Genomic DNA, 18,758 nt, shown 5'->3' with positions numbered 1-18,758 from the left:
GGCTTAAGTTTTGCAAATTACAGTGTCGAGACTAGGCACTGCCGAGGTGATCTGATAGAGGTGTATAAAGCCTTGAATGGTTTGAGCATGCTCAATGCTGATGGGATTCTTCCTTTTGCTCAGAATAATCACCTGAGAGGGCATAAATTCAAATTGAGGAAAGACAGATGTAAGATAGATGTGCCTTTAGCCAGCGGGTAGTTGGCTAAAGGCCAATCACTGCATGCTCTCTTAACTACCAAGTGCCATATACAGACTACAAATCAGTCATAAAAAATTAGCATTAGCATTAGTAGAGGCATTTGATGCAAGAAAGCAAGCTTATGCAGCATCAGCCAAAAAAAAAAAAAAAAAACCCACTTCCACTTCACCCCTCTGTTCGTTCAAAATACCTGTCCAGCTGAGCCTTAAACTTATTTAGGCTATCAACCTCCACCACAAGGGATGGCAGTCTGTTCCACCAACCAACCACCCGCTGGCTAAAGGCAAATTTCCGCACGTCTATCCTACATCTGTCTTTCCTCAATTTGAATTTATGCCCTCTCAGGTGATTTTTCTGAGCTAGAGGAAGAATCCCATCAGCATTGAGCATGCTTAAACCATTCAAGGCTTTATACACCTCTATCAGATCACCTCGCTGGTGCCTAGTCTCCAGACACTGTAATTTGCAAAATTTAAGCCTTTCTTCGTAAGAGCACCCCTTTGTTCCATTCACTAATCTTGTTGCCCTTCTCTGTACTCGTTCCAGCAGCTCTACATCCTTCTTGAAATGAGGCCTCCAGACCTGTATACAGTACTCTAGGTGTGGCCTGACCATTGCCTTATACAATGGAATAATCACCTCCTTATCCCTGCTGGAAAAATTCCTGTATATCATTGACAATACTCCATGAGCTACTCTTGCAGCCCGTCTGCACTGCTCAGAGAACTTCATATCTGCCTGCACAATCACCCCCAAGTCCCTTTCATTCTCTACCACTGTCAGTGTAGTACCACAGAGTTGATACGTTGCTCTGGGGTTGCTTTTTCCCATGTGTAGTACTTTACATTTGTCAATGTTAAACTTCATTTGCCACCTCTCAGCCCATCTGCTCAACCTTTCCAGATCCTGTTGCAGCAGCATAGTGTCAGTACTGTCCTTGACAACCCTGCCAACCTTTGTATCATCTGCAAACTTGGACATTAAGCTTGATATACCATCATCAATATCATTTATAAATACAGAAAACAATAATGGACCCAACACTGAGCCCTGAGGGACTCCACTAATAACATTAGTCCACGATGAGCAGTGTCCATTGATTACCACTCTCTGTCTTCTCCCCCTCAACCACCCCTTTATCCATAGCAGCAATTTGCCTCCAATGTCACACTGCTCCAATTTGTGTAGCAGTCTTCCATGTGCAACAGTATCAAAAGCCTTTCTAAGATCCAAGTATATAATATCAAAGTTATTCCCTGCATCCAGTTCTTTTGTGACTGCATCATAGTATCCAATCAAGTTGGTCAGGCAAGACTTCCCCTTAACAAAACCATGCTGTGTCTGAGCTATAACTGAAGTCTTGTCTAAATGATCCTGCAGTGCTTCTTTAACCAGTGCCTCCATTAATTTTCCTGGAACAGAAGTTAAGCTCACAGGTCTATAATTACTTGTGTCAGCCTTTGATCCTCCTTTGTGAATTGGGGTCACATTTGCACATTTCCAGTCTATGGGTACCTCCCCTGAGTCCAAGGAAGCTCTCATAATTATGGCTAAGGGTTTGCTTACTTCCTTTGCTGCCTCCTTTAATATAACTGGATAGATCCCATCCACCCCGGGTGCCTTTCTTGTGTTTATCTTCAACAGTTTCTCCTCCACTTTACTCCCAGTTATTTCAAGATTCTGTAGCTTACTGCTAGAGTTGAATACACCTCTGGCATTCCCCTTGCTGAATAACTCCTCATGTGTGAATGTCGATGCAAAATATTCATTTAGTTTGTTAGCTACCTGAGCAGGATCATCAACAGTTGACCCATCAATATCAAGTGGACCAATCTGATTCATCCCCTTCCTTCTAGAGTTTACATAAGTAAAGAACTCTTTGCTGTTTTTCTTTGCATCCCTTGCCAAGGATTTCTCGTAATCTGCCTTCGCCTGCCTAACCTCCTTGGTAACTTGGTTGCATATCAACTTGTATCTATCATAGGCTTCTGTGTCATGTGTTAATTTGTATGTATCCCATGCATTTTTCTTCTCTGCCATATGCCTCATTAGTTCATCTGACATCCATTTTGGCCTAAACCTTGAACAATATTTCTTAGTTGGTATGTAAAGCCTAGTAGCTTCCAAGATAAGTTCTTTGAATGCTTCCCATTTTGAATTTGCTGTTGGTAACATCATCAGTTGGTCCCACTGTATAGAATTTAAATACTGTCTCAGTCCATCGTAGTCGCCTTTACGGAAGCAATAACCCTTCCCTTTACCCCTAATGGTAGTTACCTCTTTGAGTAAATCCCACTTCAGCACACTGTGATCACTGCCACCTAGTGGTTCATTTATCTGCAGATTCTTAATGCATGAAGAATCACTGCTGATAATCAAATCAAGAGTATTACTCCCTCTAGTTGCCTCCCGAACATGCTGATGTAGAAAACAATCATCCAATAAATCCACAAAAGCCCTGCTAGTGTGTGAGTAACCAGCCCCCAAATTCCAGTCAATATCTGGAAAATTAAAATCTCCCATTATAAGACTCTCTGATTTACTGGCCAGATCCCTGTACAGTTCCTTATTATACTCATCAGAGTCATTAGGCCTATAGCACACTCCTACTCTCAATTTTGATCTCCCAATGCTTATGTCACACCAAACTGACTCAACACTGCACTGTCCAGCGATGTCGACTGGCTTCAATTCCTTGGTTTTTATGTGTTTCTTAACTAATAGCATAACCCCTCCCCCCTTCCTATCCTGTCTATCCTTTCTGTAGATGTTGTACTCCCCAAATTGCATTTCTGCATCCCTTATATCTGTGTGACACCACGTCTCTGATATCCCAACAAAATGTGTGTGTGAAGAACAATGGTTACAAATCTGTCAGGTTCAGGGTGAAAATAAGTTGCTGCAACTTAATCGGGAACTTAAATTGTGGGCATCAAGCACGCGATAAAATAGGCAAGAGGAGGTGAACCTGGCTAGGACGTGTATTGGGTACACGCATCTAACCCATATTTATCTGCTCATGGGGAAAGATCCACCTACCTGTACATATTGTCAGTCTACACTTACAGTGAAGCATATTCTAATGAATTGTAACCATTATAATAATTATCAAAACATAATCTTTGCCTCTCTTTCACATCTGCAAGAATGTTAACATTACCTCATCTGATAGGTGACAATGAAAATCTAGCTGAGTTCTGTGTTTTCTTGAAGCACACAGAATTATTTCACATATTTTAACTGGTAATTGCACTATGGAATAGATTCAGGCACAATATGACCTTAGTAGCCCTTGTGCCATTAAACAACATATCAACCAGCAGATTAACAGAATAGTAATGTCTTCTTAAATTAATTTTACATTACTGGACACCTTTTGAATGGCTTTTTTTTTTCAATTCCTACTATTAGTTCACACTCTCCCTATATATATTTATATATCTTGTTCAAATTTTCAAATTTTAATAAAATACTTTTTATTCATCCACTCAAGTTCAAATAAATTTTTTTAAACTTGTAGTGGATGACACTTGATGTTAATACAGTTTTTTCAAATATTAATTCATTAATTAAATTTAATTAATTAATTTTAGTTTTATATGGGAGAAAAAAATTTCTCTTATATAAGATATTTAGCAGGATATAAATTTAGGAATAAAATTGAAATCAACAGGCAGTAGCTCAATCAGTAAAATGCAAGGATTTCAGTATTTTTCACGTGAAGGTGAAGAATGCGAGTTCAATTCTTGCGAAAATCAATAATTTTTTGATAAATTTTTGTTATTCATCCACTCAAGTTCAAATACATTTTTTTAAACTTGTAGTGGATGACACTTGATGTTAATACAGTTTTTTCAAATATTAATTCATTAATTAAATTTAATTAATTTAAATTTAAGTTAAATTTAATTAATAAAATTAAAATTTAATTAATAAAATTTAATTAATTTAAATTTAATTAATTTAAATTTAATTAATTAAAATTTAATTAATTAATTTTAGTTTTATATGGGAGAAAAAAATTTCTCTTATATAAGATATTTAGCAGGATATAAATTTAGGAATAAATACCGTCAGTGGCGAAGCGTGTAGATCGCTGGAAAAAAATTTCTTTTTCAGATTCTTTTTTCATTCTGGGTTCTAGTCTGAGTCAAGGAGGGAACAAAATGGAAAATGAAACATGTGAATAAAAATAATAGTCCAACACCATATATAGAAAGGAAAATGGAAAATTGCAAGGAAATTCGCTTTCTATTTTGCCACTTAATATTGTGATTCTGTCATATGTATATACATATTTATATTAATTGTAATTATTTAATAAAAAGTAACTAAAATAAAATTTTTCTTTGTTGACCTAAGTAGGAATTGACTTAAAAATTTTTTTTTATATATTACTTGTTTTTTGTGGAATTGCACCAAGCTTTGTATTAATCACACGAATAACATAATTTATTTCTCATGGAATAAAAAAGAACTTTGTAATATATATTAAGGTATGTTTGTGTCAGACGGCACCTGGGATTTCTCCGATCTCCACATGTGTTCCCTGTATCGAGGACAGTACACTGTCAAGCCAGAGACTTGAAAGTGTGTGGGCCATGTCTGTGCAGTGTGCCCATTGTTTGTCTGGCTTATTGGCCGCCAGGTCCCAAGTGGGACCCACCGTTGCCCACACTTTGCCACAAGGTGTCATGTTCCTCTGGCAGGCTCCACCACCTAATTTCCAAGGATTTCAGTGGCAAACCTAAAAAAGGGTGGGGTACACTAGAATTTGGCCGAAAGAGATTTACATGAAAGCAGTAGAATTTAGCGTTGATTAGAATTTGGTGGCATTGTTAAGGGGTGTACTCAGTCAGTTTAGTGAGAGAGGGGGAGACTGAAGACTGGGGGGGTTTTGTTTGTTTGTTAGTTATTTGGTTTTTAGGAGCATTAGCAACTGAGGCCGTCTTGCTCTGGGGATAAGCGGTGGTCATTCCCTGACCTTTCCGCATCCTCTGTATTTGGTGGTCATGGGCTCCAACCCTGGTCTAATCAAGAAGCATGTGCTATGCACTGCTGCTCCTGGCTACGGAGGCGACGACTGGGGGGGGGACAGATAGAAGAATAGGGGCGATATAGTAGACATCCCCAAAGAGGTCAGTAGGGGTTTAAAGGGGTTTGAGTACCCAGTTCAGATCTCCAAATGGCGTGTTGGCAGCAAAGCCACAGTATGTCTTTGTCAGTGATAGTTGTCATGTCCATGTAGTGTCAAATCCGGTAAGAAGGTCAAGCTGCCCATCCCACTCTTGGGGTGGGATATGTTAGCTGGCAGCAGGACCCCACCAGGCAAAGGGGTGGGAGAGAGACACATTTATTTTATTCATAATCTGCATTCTCACTCTACGTGCATTCATTTTTTTTTTTTTTTTCTTTTTATACTTTTTTCTTATATTTTATATATATATTTTTTTTTTCAGTCACACTCATTCATCTTTTTCTCACACACCAGGGGGGATGCAATGATATGTAGTGTAAATATAAATACTAATTAAAACTAGGGTTTGTGTGCACTTAACTGTAACATAATATTGTTATATATGTTATATAATAAACATATATCTTATCCGTTGTATATTTTTGTATTTAAATGTCAGTTGATGAAGAGACACGCATCTCGAAAGCTACTGTTAGTATATATTTGTATTCTTACATTAAACTGGATTTATAACTTATACGTGTATGTTATTATAAACAAATGTTATGTTGAAAAACTTATCCTTTAGCAGAGGAATGATATGTGCTTTGTATGAATGAGAATTTCATATAAACCAAGTTTGTATTAATGAGAGATTCTACTATATATGAATACTTATTAGTATGAGTATTATGATTGTAATTATTACCATCACCATAGTATTTGATAAAGCTTTTTTTTTTCTTTACAGATTCTTCAGGAAAGAAAAAACTCCCATTTGAAATAGATTTCAAATCTTTTAATACACAGTTTGGAATTATATTAAATTATGATGAAGACGTTGAATTAGCTGTTTCAGAGGGAAGAGTGCACAAGGAACAGTTTGTTTTTCAAAGCCATGTACATGAATATTTAAAACAAAAATGCCCTCTGTTGTCATATCTATATTATGTTATGGGAACTGGCAAGATTATTCCAGATGAAAAATTTGATGAAGAAAGCAATTCCACATATTCTACCCTGATAAATTCTAGTACACCACTCATGCATCACATATCCAATCATCACAAACTCTTAGTAGCGACAGGAAGGCAAAGTAATTATAATGCTTGTAGTTGGATTGAATGTGCCCTTAACCCAAATCTCAATGAAGAATTTATTTGGGATCAACTGAACTGGTGTTGCCATAAAGAAGATTGGCATTCTGCTTTAAGTTATTTGGAAATGGTAGAAAACACCAGAAACGATTCTTGTAAAGAAACTTCTGACTACATTTTTTTGAAAGATGCTATCCTCTTTCATCTTGCCGCTCTTCCACCAGGAGATGCAAAGCTGCATTTAGGCCCATGGAGTTATGCATTACAAATTAATAATGAAGTGAAAAAAGTGCAGTGTATTTTAAGTTATCTGCATTTGTGGTCAGAAGATATTTGTTGTAAAGTATTGAAATCCTGTCTCAATGATGAAGCAATAAAGGAACATTCAGATTTATATAGATGTTTGACAGTAGCACTGAAGAAAATTAACCTTTACCAAGAGGTAATGTGTGTGAGTTTTCTGTTATAGCTTAATTTTTAAAAATATTTCACGTGTTGTGGTATCCTATGATTTCTTATTTAGTACTTTCATTATCATTATCTAAATAATTGCATGCCTGCCATTACCAAAAGTCAATGTAGCATAAGGATATGCTGTATGAGAAGGTAAACTGTGTTGTGTAGCATACATAAAATTATTAAAACTGTTGTAACAATAAACTTATAGCATCACCAAAATGCCCTGGTGTTCCTCATTATCCTCAAATGAAATGTATAACCTAATGCATTTCATTTGGGAATAGTGGGGCATCAGCTTTTCTCATTCTAGAATAATGGTGCTTCTTTCATTTGAAGATTTGGGCAGTTTCAGAACTTGTAATTTCAAAAAGTTCTGAAAATTCCTTCAGTATGAGGCTCTTGAATAAGAAAGGGGTGAAAGTCAGACATGTGGTCATTTGTTATTGAATGCCATGTATTGATTGAAACTAGCTACTGGCATTGCACAACTCATATGAAATGTGGATTCTTCTTGATGCATATGAACATTCAGTATTCCACTTCTCATTAGTAAATGAATGCATATTAGTGCTAACTTCACATAAATTTGTATCCTCTTACTTGAGAAAAATGATTCTATACTAATATTCAATAATATTCAATACTCTTTCGTTGAAACTGAAATTTAGTTGTATTATAATATATTGTTCTTAGATAGATCTTAGGTTTAGCATTAGCATTACTAAATGATGCAAGAAAGCAAGCTTATATAGCATCAGCAAAAAAAAAAAACACCCTTCTCATTTCACCCATCCACTCGCTCCAAATGTTTGTCTAGTTCTGCCTTGAATCTATTTAAGCTATCAATTTCTACAACAACAACAGATGGAAGTTTGTTCCAGCATTCAACCACCCGCTGGCTAAAGGCAAATTTCCGCACATCTATTCTACATCTGTCTTTTCTTAATTTGAATTTATGCCCCCTTAGGTTCGTAATCTGAACAAGTGGAAGGATCCCATCAGAATTCAGCATGCTCAACCCATTCAATGTTACTAACAGCTAACCTGGTGAAAGTGTCTTCAAAATTTAAAAAATGCATTGACAGAATTATAACCATTCAGATAGGTCATCTTGTTGACATAAACCTGTTAAACATGTTGGGGACACAATAGATTTTCATGGCATTCTCTGCATTCAGAAGTAGACAGTAATTGAACTGTCTACTTCTGGACATAGAGGAGAATCTATTACTATTGAGGAGTTATTAAGGGAGGAATTTGCCAGAAGTTTATCAAACTGTAACAGGGTGCTTATTGATTTTGTAATAACTGAGAGCAAAGTGGAGGAGAAATTGTTGAAGTTAAACATAAGAAAGGCACCCCGGGGATGGATGGGATCTATCCAGTTATATTAAAGGAGGCTGCAAAAGAAGTAAGCAAACCCTTGGCCATAATTATGAGAGCATCCTTGGACTCAGGAGAAGTCCCCACAGACTGAAGATGTGCAAATGTATTCCCAATTCACAAAGGGGTTCTAAGGGTGACACAAGTAATTGCAGACCAGTTAGTTTAACTTCCGTTCCAGGAAAAATAATGGAGTCGCTGGTTAAAGATGAATTGCAGAATCATCTAGACAAGACTGCAGTAATAATTCAGGTGCAGCATAGGTTTGTTAAGGGAAAGTCTTGTTTGACAAATTTGATTGGATACTATGACGTGGTTACAAAGGAAATGGATGCAAAAAATAATTTTTATATCATATCTTGGATTTCAGGAAAGCTTTTAACACTATTGCGCATGGAAGACAACTGTACAAATTGGAGCAGTTATGGTATTAAGGGCAAGTTGCTACAATGGATAAAAGGGTAGTTGAGTGGGAGAAGACAGAGTGTTAATCAGTGGATGTTGCTCTTCGTGGACTAATGTTATTAGTGGAGTCCCCCAGGGTTCACTGTTGGCCAAACTGTTGTTTTGTATATATTTATCAGTGATATTGATGAATGTATGTCGAAGTTTACAGAATGTCGAAGTTTACAGATGATAAAAGGTTGGCAGGGTTGTTAATGATAGTGTGCTACTGCAACAGGATCTAGAAAAGTTGGGCAGATGGGCTGAGAAGTGGCAACTGAAGTTTAACATTGACAAATGCAAAGTTACTACACTTAGGGTGGTTTGTTGTTTGTTTGTTGGTTTGTTTATTTGGTTTTTAGGAGCATTAGCAACTAAGGCCATTATTGTTCCGAGGATATGCGGTGGTCATTCCCTGACCTTTCCACATCCTCCGTATATTTGCTAGTCATGGGCTCGAACCCCAGTCTAATGAAGAAGCGTGTGCTATGGACTGCTGCTCCTGCCCACCTGGCTACGGAGGCAGCCACTTAGGGTGGTAGAAAAAGAAAAAGACCTGGCAGTAAAAATTCATATCTGACCTGGCAGTCAGATGTGACTTTTTCTGAGCAGTGCAGACAGGCTGCCAGACTAGGTCATGGAGTATTGTCAATTATATACAGCAATTTTGCTAGTAGGGAAAAGGAGGTGTTATCCTTTTGTATAAGGCAATGAATATAAAACACCATTATGCCTGGCATTTGTGGATTATGAAAAGGCATTTGACTCCATACAGCATAAGGCAATGTTTCGGGCACTGGAAAGACAAGGCATTGATACCCCATATATTATGATTTTGAAGAAAATATACGAGAGTGCTACCTCCTTTATTAGACTAGACAAAGACAGTAGCAAATTTAAAATTGAGAAAGGAGTTCGACAAGGAGACACAATATCTCCAAAGCTGTTTACTGCTGCCCTTGAGGAAGCTTTCAGAAGATTAGACTGGTCGCAGAAAGGAGTCAATGTGAACGGAGAGTACCTAAACCATTTACGATTTGCAGATGACATTGTGGTCATAAGCCATGATCCCAAAGAATTAGAGGAAAATCTTAATCAGTTATACACAGTTAGTAAGGATTTTGGACTAAAGATGAAATGGCTAAAACAAAAGTAATGATGAACAAGTATGCCACAGAAAGGGAAATAATGATTGAAGGAGCAGTAATTGAAAAGGTGGAGTCATATACTTATCTGTGACAAGTTATTAGCTGTAATAATGATAAATGGCTGGAAGTCAAGAGAAGAATAAATTTTGGATGGATAGCATTCAGGAAATATAGTCACATACTGAAGAGCAATATCCCAGTTTGTCTGAAACGTAAAATAATGAATCAATGTATACTCTCCACCATGACTTATGGAAGTGAAACTTGGGCACTCACCAAAAGAATGGAAGAGAAGCTGAGAACTACACAGCGAAGAATGGAACGAATTATATTGGGAATCAGACTGTTAGATAAGAAGAGAAACACATGGATTAGGCAACAAACTCAAGTAAAGGACATTCTTATCAAAACTAAAGAAGTAAAATGGTCTTGGGCAGGACACATAGCTCGAAGACATGATGACAGATGGACTAAGAAAATAACAGAATAGTATCCAAGAGAAGCTAGAAGAAAACCTGGAAGACAAAGGCGGAGATGGATAGATGAAATTCATGAGTTTGTGGGTAGCAAACGGATGGCCAGTGCTCAAAACAGAAGGAACTGGAAAGTTGCTGGAGAGGCCTTCATCCTGCAGTGGATTGAAAATGGCTGATGATGATGATGATAAGGCAATGGTCAGGCCACACCTTCAGTACTGTGTGCAGGTCTCTGGAGACGTCATTTTAGGAAGGATGTAGAGTTGCTTGGGTGAGTACAGAGAAGATTGTTGAGGGGAGCGAAGGAATGGTCTTAAAAGCCCTAAGTTTTCCAAATTGAAGCACCTAGAGACTAGGCACCTGTGAGGTGATCTGATTGAGGTGTATAATGCCTTGAATGTGTTGAGCAGGCTCAATTCTGATGGGATTCTTCCTCTTGCTCAGATTACGAACCTGAAGGGGCATAAATTCAAGGCGCCTCCATAGCCAGGTGGGCAGGAGCGGCAGTGCGTAGCACACGCTTCTTGATTAGACCGGGTTTCAAGCCTGTGATCACCAAATATGGAGGATGCGGAAAGGTCAGGGAATGACCACCGCATATCCTCGGAGCAATATGGCCTTAGTTGCTAATGCTCCTAAAAACCAAACAACAACAGCATAAATTCAAATTGAGGAAAGACAGTTATAATATAGATGTGCGGAAATTTGCCTTTTGCCAGTGGGTCATTGATTGCCGGAATTAACTTCCATCTGTCGTTGTGGAAGTTGATAACTTATATAAATTCAAGGAGGAATTGTACAAACATTTAGAAGGAATGGATGTGTGAAATGGGTGGTTTTTTTTTTTTTTTAGGCTGATGCTACATAAGCTTGCTTTATTGCATCATATGCTTCTACTAATGGTGATGGTAATGCTAACTGCAGCATATATCATTCAAATGATAGTTTGAATGAAAGGATATTTAGTAAATACAAGACACTTTCAAAAATTACTATGGTGGTTATGACACATTCTTCCAGCACAAAATGGCAAGGGTGCAATGAACCTGTCTCTTATCTGTTACAGCTACACAGAATTTTGCAATCAGATTCAATGGTATTGATATGGTTCTTCATGATGCCAGTGATTTTGCTTTTGTTTTATTTGGAATCAAATACATGTTCTACCCTTTTTTGGAAACTATATAACATCTTACGGTCGAAACAATATATCAACTAACAAGCAATGGTGCTCACAATAAGAATTACATTATTTTTATTTATTTATTTTTTTTTTACATCCTTGTTAAGAAATTCTTTTTTTTTTTTTTTTTTTTTGCATCTTTCACTTTTTTAGTTAATTGTAATTTATATTGTGTTAGTGTTAAGTATACATTTGCAATTTTCAAGCACTATTTTATTGTGTTATTTACTGTTCATGTAGCTCATACTCACTATCAGATTCCAGACAGGTCTGCTTTGATCAGCTGTGTATATAATTTTCTCATCCTGTTAGAATTAAATGGAATTAAATATCAGACTAGAATTGTGTGTACAGACATTATCTTTGCCATTGATGCTCTCTTTGCTTCATTGTTGATTAACATGCTCAATTTATTCTTCTTTTTGATCTCTAGCAATATCCTCAATATTTTTTTGAGGAATCTCCTGACCAGAAAACTAATAATTTTCTTCTGTACTACGCAATTGTTTATTTCAAGGTAATTGCTTATTTCAAGATTTTGCTGCACCTTGAAACATCATTTCATATGTTTTTAGTATTAGTATTGTGGTGGTTAATTCATATTTCTTTGTAACATTTACAATAAAGTACTTAATATTAACATTTGATAAAGTGGTGTTTCTTTACCTTAATCCATTCAAAATGAACAATCACATAACATTTCTGTTTCGTTGACACTGAAATTTAGTTGTATTATAATATATCATTCTTAGATAGATCTTAGGTTTAGCATTAGCATTACTAAATAATGCAAGAAAGCAAGCTTATATAGCATCAGCAAAAAAAAAAAAAAAAAAACACACTTCTCATTTCACCCATCCACTTGCTCCAAATGTTTGTCTAATTCTGCCTTGAATCTATTTAAGCTATCAATTTCTACAACAACAGATGGAAGTTTGTTCCAGCATTCAACCACCCGCTGGCTAAAGGCAAATTTCTGCACATCTATCCTACAACTATCTTTCCTCAATTTGAATTTATGCCCTCTCAGGCGATTATTCTGAGCAAGAGGAAGAATCCCATCAGCATTGAGCATGCTCAAACCATTCAAGGCTTTATATGCCTCAATCAGATCACCTCGCAGGTGCCTAGTCTCCAGACACTGTAATTTGCAAAACTTAAGCCTTTCTTTGTAAGAGCAACCCTTTGTTCCATTCATTAATCTTGTTACCCTTCTCTGTATTTGTTCCAGCAGCTCTACATCCTTCTTAAAATGAAGCCTTCAGACCTGTATACAGTACTCAATGTGTGTCCTGATCCTTATACATTATACAAGGGGATAATCACCTCCTTATCCCTGCTAGAAACATTCCTATATATCATTGACAAGACACCATGAGCTACTCTTGCAGACTGTCTGCACTTCTCAGAAAACTTCATATCTACCTGCACAATTACCCCCAGGTCCTTTTCATTTTCTACCACTGTCAGTGCAGTATCACACAGTAATAAGTTACTCTGGGGTTACTGCTTCCCATATGCAGTACTTTACATTTGTCAATGTTAAACTTCGATTGCCACCTCTCAGCCCATCTGCTCTACTTTTCTAGATCCTGTTGCAGCAATGTACTGTCATTAGTGTCATTAACAACACTGCTAACCTTCGTATCGTCTGCAAACTTAGACATTAAGCCTGATATACCATCATCAATATCATTAATAAATACAGAAAACAACAATATTGAGTATTACAGCTCTGATTCATACTATCTAGAAAACAACAATAGACCCAACACTGAACCCTGGAGGACTCCACTGATAACATTAGTCCACGAAGAGCAGTGTCCACTGATTACCACTCTGTATTCTTCCACTCAACCATCCCTTTATCCATAGCAGGGATTTATCTTCAATGTCACACTGCTCAAATTCGTGCAGCAGTCTTCCATGTGCAGCAGTATCAAAAGCCTTTCTAAGATGCAAATATATGATATCAAAATTATTCTTTGCATCCACTTCCTTTGTGACCACATCATAGTATCCTGTCAAATTGGTCAGACAAGACTTCCCCCTTAACAAACTCATGCTGTGTCCGAGCTATAACTGAAGTCTTGTCCACATGATCCTGCGGCGCTTCTTTAACCAGTGCTTCCATTAATTTCCCTGAAACAAAAGTTAAACTGACAGGTCTGTAATTACTTGTCGCCCTTTGATCCTGCTTTTTGGATTGGAGTCACATTTGCACTTCTCCTGTCCGTGGGTACCTCCCCTGAGCCCAAGGAAGCTCTCATAATTATGGCTAAGGGTTTGCTTACTTCCTTTGCTGTCTTCTTTAATATAAGTGGATAGATCCCATCCACCACAGGTGCCTTTCTTATGTTTATCTTAAACAATTTCTTCTCCACTTTGCTCTCAGTTATTACAAAATCATCTAGCTCACTGCCAGAGTTTAATTCACTTCTGGCATTCCCCTACCTGAATAACTCCTCGTGTAAATGTAGATGCAAAATACTCATTTAGTTTGTTAGTTACCTTACCAGGATCATCAACAGTTGATCCATCGATATCAAATGGACCTATCTGATTCATGAGAGCTTCATTATGAGCGCTTCCTTGGACTCGGGGGAGGTACCATGGACTGGAGATGTACAAATGTGACCCCAGTTCACAAAGGAGGATCAAAGGGCAACACAAGTAATTACAGACTTGTTAGTTTAACTTCTGTTCCAGGGAAATTAATGGAGTCACTGGTTAAAGAAGCACTGCAGGATCATCTAGACAAGACTTCAGTTATAGCTTGGACACAGCATGGTTTTGTTAAGAGGAAGTCTTGTCTGACCAATTTGATTGGATACTATGATGTGGTCACAAAGTAACTGGATGCAGGGAATAACTTTGATATCATATATTTGGATCTTAGAAAGGCTTTTGATACTGTTGCGCATTGATGACTGCTGCACAAATTGAAGCAGTGTGGCATTGGAGGCAAATTGCTGCTATGGATTAAGGGATGGTTGAGTGGGAGAAGACAGAGTGGTAATCAATGGACACTGCTCTTCTTGGACTAATGTTATTAGTGGAGTCCCTCAGGGTTCAGTGTTGGGTCCATTGTTGTTTTCTGTATTTATTAATGATATTGATGATGGTATATCAAACTTAATGTCCAAGTTTGAAGATGATACAAAGGTTGGCAGGGTTGTTAATGACACTAATGACAGTACGCTGCTGCAACAGGATCTGGAAAAGTTGAGCAGATGGGCTGAGAGGTGACAACTGAAGTTTAACATTGACAAATGTTAAGTACTGCATATGGGGTACCAGTAACTCCAGAGTAACGTGTCAACTGTGTGGTTCTAGACTCAGGGTGGTAGAGAATGAAAAGGATGTGAGGGTAATTGTGCAGGTAGATATGAAGTTTTCTGAGCAGTGCAGATGGTCTGCAAGAGTAGCTCATGGTGCCTTGTCTACGATGTACAGGAATTTTTCTAGCAGGGATAAGGACGTGATTATCCCCTTGTATAAGGCAATGGTCAGGCCACACCTTGAGTGCTGTATGCAGGTCTGGAGGCCTCATTTTAAGAAGGATGTAGAGCTACTGGAACAAATAAAGAGAAGGGCAACAAGATTAGTGAATGGAACGAAGGGTTGCTCTTACGAAGAAAGGCTTAAGTTTTGCAAATTACAGTGTCTGGAGACTAGGCACTGCGAGGTGATCTGATTGAGGTGTATAAAGTCTTGAATGGTTTGAGCATGCTCAGTGCTGTTGGGATTCTTTTTCTTGCTCAGAATAATAATTGCCTGAGAAGGCATTAATTCAAATTGAGGAAAGACAGTTGTAGGATAGATGTGCATAAGTTTGCCTTTAGCCAGCATGTGGTTGATTGCTGGACAAACTTCCATCTGTCGTTGTAGAAGTTGATAGCTTAAATAGATTCAAGGTAGAACTAGACAAACATTTGTAGCGAATGAATGGGTAAAATTAGAAGATTTGTTGGTTTTTATTGACTGATGCTCTACAAGCTTGCTTTCTTGCATCATGTGCCTTTACTAATGCTGATGCTAATAAGTATGGATCGGATGTTTCATCCCCTTCCTTCTTGAGTTTACATAAGTAATGAATGGTTAGCTATTTTTCTTTGCATTCTTTGCCAAAGGTTTCTCATAATCTGCCTTTGACTGCCTAACCTCCTTTGTGATTTGGTTACAGACCTGCTTATATCTATCATAGGCTTCCGTGGCACATGTTAATTTAAATGTATTCCATGCATTTTTCTTCTCTACCACATGTCTCATTAGTTCATCTGACATCCATTTAGACCTAAACCTTGAATAATATTTCTTAGTTGGTATGAAAAGCCTAGTAACTTCCAAGGTTAATTCTTTGAATGCTTCCCATTTTGAATATGCTGTTGGTAACATGAAAGTTTGTCCCACCATACTCACCTTTACAAAAGCAAAAACTCTTCCCTTTCCCCCTGATGGTATTTACCTCTTCGAGTAAAGCCCATTTCAGCACACTGTGATCATTGCACCTAGTAGTTCCTTTATCTGCAGATTCTTAATGCATGAAGAATCACTACTGATAATCAGCTCAAGAGTATTACTCTCTCTAGTTGCCTCCTGAACATGCTGCTGTAGAAAAAAATCATCCAATAAATCCACAAAAACCTTGCTATTGTGTGAGTGACCAACCCACAAATTCCAGTCAATATCTGGGAAATTAAAATCCCCCATTATAAGACATGTTGATTTACTGGCCCACTCTATTTCTCTGTACAGTTGTTTATTATACTCAGAGTCATTAGGCCTATAACACACTCCTACTCTCAGTTTTGCTTTCCCATTGCTTATGTCACACCAAACTGACTTGACACTGCACTGTCCAGCCATGTTGACTGGCTGTACTTCCTGTGGATGTTATGTTTCTTAATTAATAGGATAATCCCTCCTCCCTTCCTATCCTGTCTATCCTTCTTGTACACACTGTACTCCCCAAATTCCATTTCTGCATTCCTTATATCTGATACACCTCAAATTCATCAAATTTATTTACCAAACTCCTAGTATTGGTCTGCACGTAAGTATACATGCACCTGTTCCTATTCTTAGCTACCCTAACACAGCCCATGTATTTACTTGTTCTGCAATGACTCCAAGCAGTCTCTGAAATTCCATGCACCTTGTTTTCCAGGCTGCTGCTCATTCCAATAGAAGCAGTGCAAGAATCACTTTCACCTCTGCCAGCGGCTACTGCTAATCTATTAGTCCGTTTATTCCGCAAGGTAGAAGTTTTCTGACCCACCTAACACTGCCTCGATAGGATCAGAAGATATTCTTGCACCCTTTGTATTTAGGTGTATCCCATCCGTTTAAATGTGTTTCCAAAAACAGCAGATATATATATCTGATAGTCTTCATTTGGCAATAACTTCTTCAAGTCCTGTTCATACCTACAATAAAAAAAATTATTTAAAAATTATTTTTTCTTTTAAATATGGACAGTTCCTTAGGAAAATATTGAAATTAGTAGCTTCTCTTACTCTGTTTCTAAATATTTATTGTAATAGATGGGAACAGAATTAATAACAAATTTCACTTGCATTAATTACAAGCAGTGACTTGAAAATTTTGCAGTTCATCTTCTCCAGTGAAACAACACTGTACAATCAGGTTCTCTTATTTTCATATAAAAAAATTTTAAATTGTGATGCATTATCTTTTTATATAAATAAAAAATAAGGTTTAATTTTAATTTACACTTTTTATTAGAAATAAAACCCTTTCTACTATAAGTCTTTCGCAGTTTATTTTTAAATTATAATTTTATTCATGGTTCTGGGAAATAACTAGTGACACATTTTTCTAGTATAATTCTCAAAAATTGTATTTATATGTGTGTGTGTGTATATATATATATATATATTTATATATATATATTTTTTATTATTATTATTTTTTTTTTATTGTTTTTTCCTCTTAGATTCTAGCACCAAATTTTAATGCACAACCTGGAACCACAGGAACAAAACCTTGTAATTTTCTCAAATGGCAAGATATAGCAGAATGTTCTATTTCAGACCCTGCTGGAGTACTTAATACCATAAAGGCTACTGGAAAGTACCACTTAGCTCAGGAATGGGCTGAATATCATCCACCCAGTGATATTATCAAATTGGTAAGTATTGTCATACTTGATTGTACATCTACTTTTCTGTTGAAATTAATCATCTTACATCTGACTTGGTTTAAATTTGGTTAACCTTTACAACATGGTGCTCCTTCCCATTGATCATTGTGAGTAGCAGTGATTGACAGGCCTAACCTCTCCTACTCATTGCTTTCCTCACAGTGACTGTAAACTCCGATCTGTTATACGGTATCCATTTTAATTAATGTGTTTGTTTTGCCATTGCTCTTATTTTGAAATCAGTAAACAAGTCTCTGATTCTCCCCCAACTGCTGTTTATGCTTTCCTCACAGTGACTGGAAACTCTGATCTGTTCAGTATACGGTATCCATTTTAATTAATGTGTTTATTTTGCCATTGCTCCTATTTTAAAATCAGAAAACAAGTTTCTGATTCTTTGCCAACCGCTGTTTTAAAATCAGAAAACAAGTTTCAGATTTTAAAACACCAGTTGGGGGAGAATTCACCTTAACAATAAGTAAAAAACAAGCATTGGAAGGGCTAAGCCCGTCGATCACAGCCTCAGCAACAATCGATTGTGAGGGATACCAGACTCTAAAGATTAATCTTAAGTTTTATTATGTGAATAGTTATTAAGCTAAAAATGGCATCAATATATAAAAGGAAACTTGGAAAGAAGTTAAGTCACTAAATGCCAAATATGTTATATTGAAAACCTAACATGACATTGTGGATCCCTGCTTTGTTTGAGTAGTTGAGATCTAGTGACTGTGATAGTCATCATTAGATCATTGAACAAAGGTTTGGCATATCAGTCAGTTGATATATTGAAATAATAATAATTAAAAGCAGACAAGTTCTGTAATTGAAAAAGCAGAAAAGAAAAAAAAAACATTGTTTCTTTATTACATTGGGGAAATGTTGGAATAATTTATATTCGCTGAATTAGCAGGTACATGTTCTTATTACTAAATAAGAAATCGGGTAGTGGAACACCTGTACTTGTTATTTTAAATTGCTGAGGTAATGTTATTTAAAAAAAAAAAACAGGTGCAGGTATCCT

General features: G+C 37.0%; 1 protein-coding gene across 1 annotated transcript in view; it reads left to right on the top strand.

The window, feature by feature from the left end:
- LOC150085014 (zinc finger FYVE domain-containing protein 26-like) overlaps positions 1-18,758 on the top strand; it is a 192,189-nt gene that overhangs the window by 18,423 nt on the left and 155,008 nt on the right. Inside the window, exons 3-4 of the mRNA XM_090376435.1 lie at positions 6,130-6,917; positions 17,528-17,722. Coding sequence (XP_090232561.1) covers positions 6,130-6,917; positions 17,528-17,722 — 983 coding nt within the window. The remainder of the gene's footprint in view (positions 1-6,129; positions 6,918-17,527; positions 17,723-18,758) is intronic.

This window comes from Mastigoproctus giganteus, chromosome 6 (genome assembly GCF_048544385.1).
Source record: "Mastigoproctus giganteus isolate SK-2022 chromosome 6, ASM4854438v1, whole genome shotgun sequence".
In the NCBI taxonomy this organism is placed as follows: domain Eukaryota; kingdom Metazoa; phylum Arthropoda; class Arachnida; order Uropygi; family Thelyphonidae; genus Mastigoproctus; species Mastigoproctus giganteus.
Note: the sequence above shows the minus strand (reverse complement) of the source record. Positions and strands in the feature narration are given on the sequence as shown.